At 58.4% G+C, this 2120-nt stretch overlaps 1 protein-coding gene across 1 annotated transcript; it reads right to left on the bottom strand.

Moving 5' to 3' along the window:
* Positions 1–884: 884 nt before the first annotated feature.
* LOC101686123 (proline-rich protein 23B-like) lies at positions 885–1703 on the bottom strand. Its single transcript, XM_004762515.2, has one exon. It carries the CDS (start codon positions 1626–1628, stop codon positions 885–887), a length of 744 nt encoding a protein of 247 aa, XP_004762572.1. The 5' UTR covers positions 1629–1703.
* Positions 1704–2120: the final 417 nt, after the last annotated feature.

Here is a 2120-nt window from a genome sequence, read left to right as displayed (position 1 = left end):
GGAGAATTTTATTAAAAATCTGGAAGAAAATCATGCAAAAGAGTTGGTTCTTTTGGAAAAAAGCCCCCCAACCCAGCAATATTACTTAAACCATTTGGTAACATTTTCATTAAGAAAAGGAGGGCACACGATCATTGCTCCTCATTCTGTGTTTGTTTTGTATCCAACAAACATTTGTCCAGTATACCTATTTGTTAGATTCGCCAAAAACATCTACAGCTATCAAAAAGTCAAAATGACAAGGTTGTCATAAACTAGCAGGGACATTAGGGGCAAAACCCATTAAGAAAAAAAATTTTTTTTTTAAAGATTTTATTTATTTATTCGTCAGATGAAAGCGATCACAAGTAGGCTGAGAGACAGGCAGAGGGCAAGAGGGGAAGCAGGGTCCGCGCTGAGCAGAATGTTGGATGCGGGACTAGATTCCAGACCCTGAGATCATGACCTGAGCGGAAGGCAGAGCCTTAACCCACTGAGCCATCCAGGCGCAACCCGCCCCCGCCCCAATTTTTTTTAGGAATGTCTAATTTTGGAGGAAGAGGTGCAATGGTAGGGTGCTGGGGAGAGGATGGGTTTTAGAAAGAAGTGCGAAACTGAGGAGAATGGAGCTACTTAGGCGTAACCTTAAGAGAAAACAACCTAAGCAGCGTTTCGCATTTCTGGAAGCACACTGTATTTCCAGCACCATTTCGTTGCCGAGGTGATTTCCCTTCAGATGTTTCGGTTCGCCATTGATCCAAAATTTTGCAATGCAGCTTGCATCAAAAGAGCATCTGTCCGTTATTCATGCTTGGTGATTCTTGCGGGTTGTGCAGTGTACACACGGCGGCTCCTGGAAGCCTCTCCCAAGGGCCCGCTGGGTGTCAAGGGATTGTGGGAGCAGTTCATTCCTGGAATAGGCGCCTCCGGGCCTTGGGAGAGGGACCCGGAAGGCGCTGGGGGCGCGCGTGGGGGCCTGGGCTCGGAGAGGGAGGTAGAGGTTGGAGTGGCGAGTTGGGGAATGGCTCCAGAAGGTGGGCGTCCAGGTTGAAGTAGCGGAGAGGAGAGCGTCTCCTTGGACTAGGGGTGGGGGCCCAAGGCCAGGCACCGGGTGTGGGGCCCTGCGGGTGGGGGCTGGCCACCCTTGCAGCGCAGGGGCGGAGCCCAGGTACGGAGCCCGCTGCAGGGTCCATCCGAGGCGGCAGGAACTCGGGGTCGGCGTCTTCCTCGTAGGCCTCTGCTTGGGCGGCCATCTCTGGGGCAGAAACGCAGAAGAGGCCCCGCTCGACGGCGACGTCGTGCTCGGGCGCGCTCGGGAACGCGCCCCGTTCCAGGCTGGCAGGCGAGTGGCCCTGCCCTCCGGAGCGCAGGAGAGCCTCGGGGACCAGCACGAGGGTGAGCTCTCCGACGGTCACTTGCAGGGCCGACGTCGGCTCGGGCTCCAGCACCAGGTCTACGTCGTCCAGGAGCAGCTGCAGGGCACAGCCGGTGGCCAGGACCACCACGGAGGTGAGTGTGTCCGCGGCCTGGGGCCCCTCCAGGTCCGCGGGCTCCTGGGTTCTGCGGCGCTTGGCAGGGCGGGGTCCTCCTGGCGGTGGTCCCCAGCAGGGCTCGGGGTAGGCGCCGGGGCTGCGAGGCCAGCTGCCCATCACCCGGACAGCGCTGCGGGCGGCGCTCTCGGGGCCTGGCGGCGGTGTGAGGGACCCGGTCCTGCACGCCGTGACAGGTCTCGACGACGACAGGTGAGGCGGCGGGAGCGGCGGAGCGCGGTACCGGGCGACGCAGAGAGAGAGAGAGTGCCTGGAGTTCTGGGGGCGCCTCCTGGGGCCGGAGTCCTGGGGTTCTGGTGGCGCAGCACGGGCGCAGGGCTCAGCCTGGGGCCTTCGAATCCCAGGTTCCTCACACGGACAGATCTGCGCGGGTATTTCAAGGGACGCCGGCGGAACCGAAGTCGCAAAATGTCACGCTAGGCTCCGCCCCTTCCGAGGCTCCGCCCCGTAGAGAGCGCGGTATCGGTGCGGCTCTAGAGCTGAGGCTGTGGTTAAGGAAATACTTCTGTGGGCTTCTAGGAGGCAGAACACGTGTCTAACTCATTCTTAGAAAAAAAGGAAAAGATATAACAGCAATAGAACTTAAAACCT

Source organism: Mustela putorius, unplaced genomic scaffold, assembly GCF_011764305.1.
Source record: "Mustela putorius furo isolate JIRA1106 unplaced genomic scaffold, ASM1176430v1.1 tig00003834_pilon_pilon_pilon, whole genome shotgun sequence".
Lineage (NCBI taxonomy): Eukaryota > Metazoa > Chordata > Mammalia > Carnivora > Mustelidae > Mustela > Mustela putorius.
Note: the sequence above shows the minus strand (reverse complement) of the source record. Positions and strands in the feature narration are given on the sequence as shown.

Coding starts and splice junctions, on each gene's coding strand:
- LOC101686123 (XM_004762515.2), bottom strand. CDS start 1,628: ATGGGCAGCTGGCCTCGCAGCCCCGGCGCCTACCCCGAGCCCTGCTGG.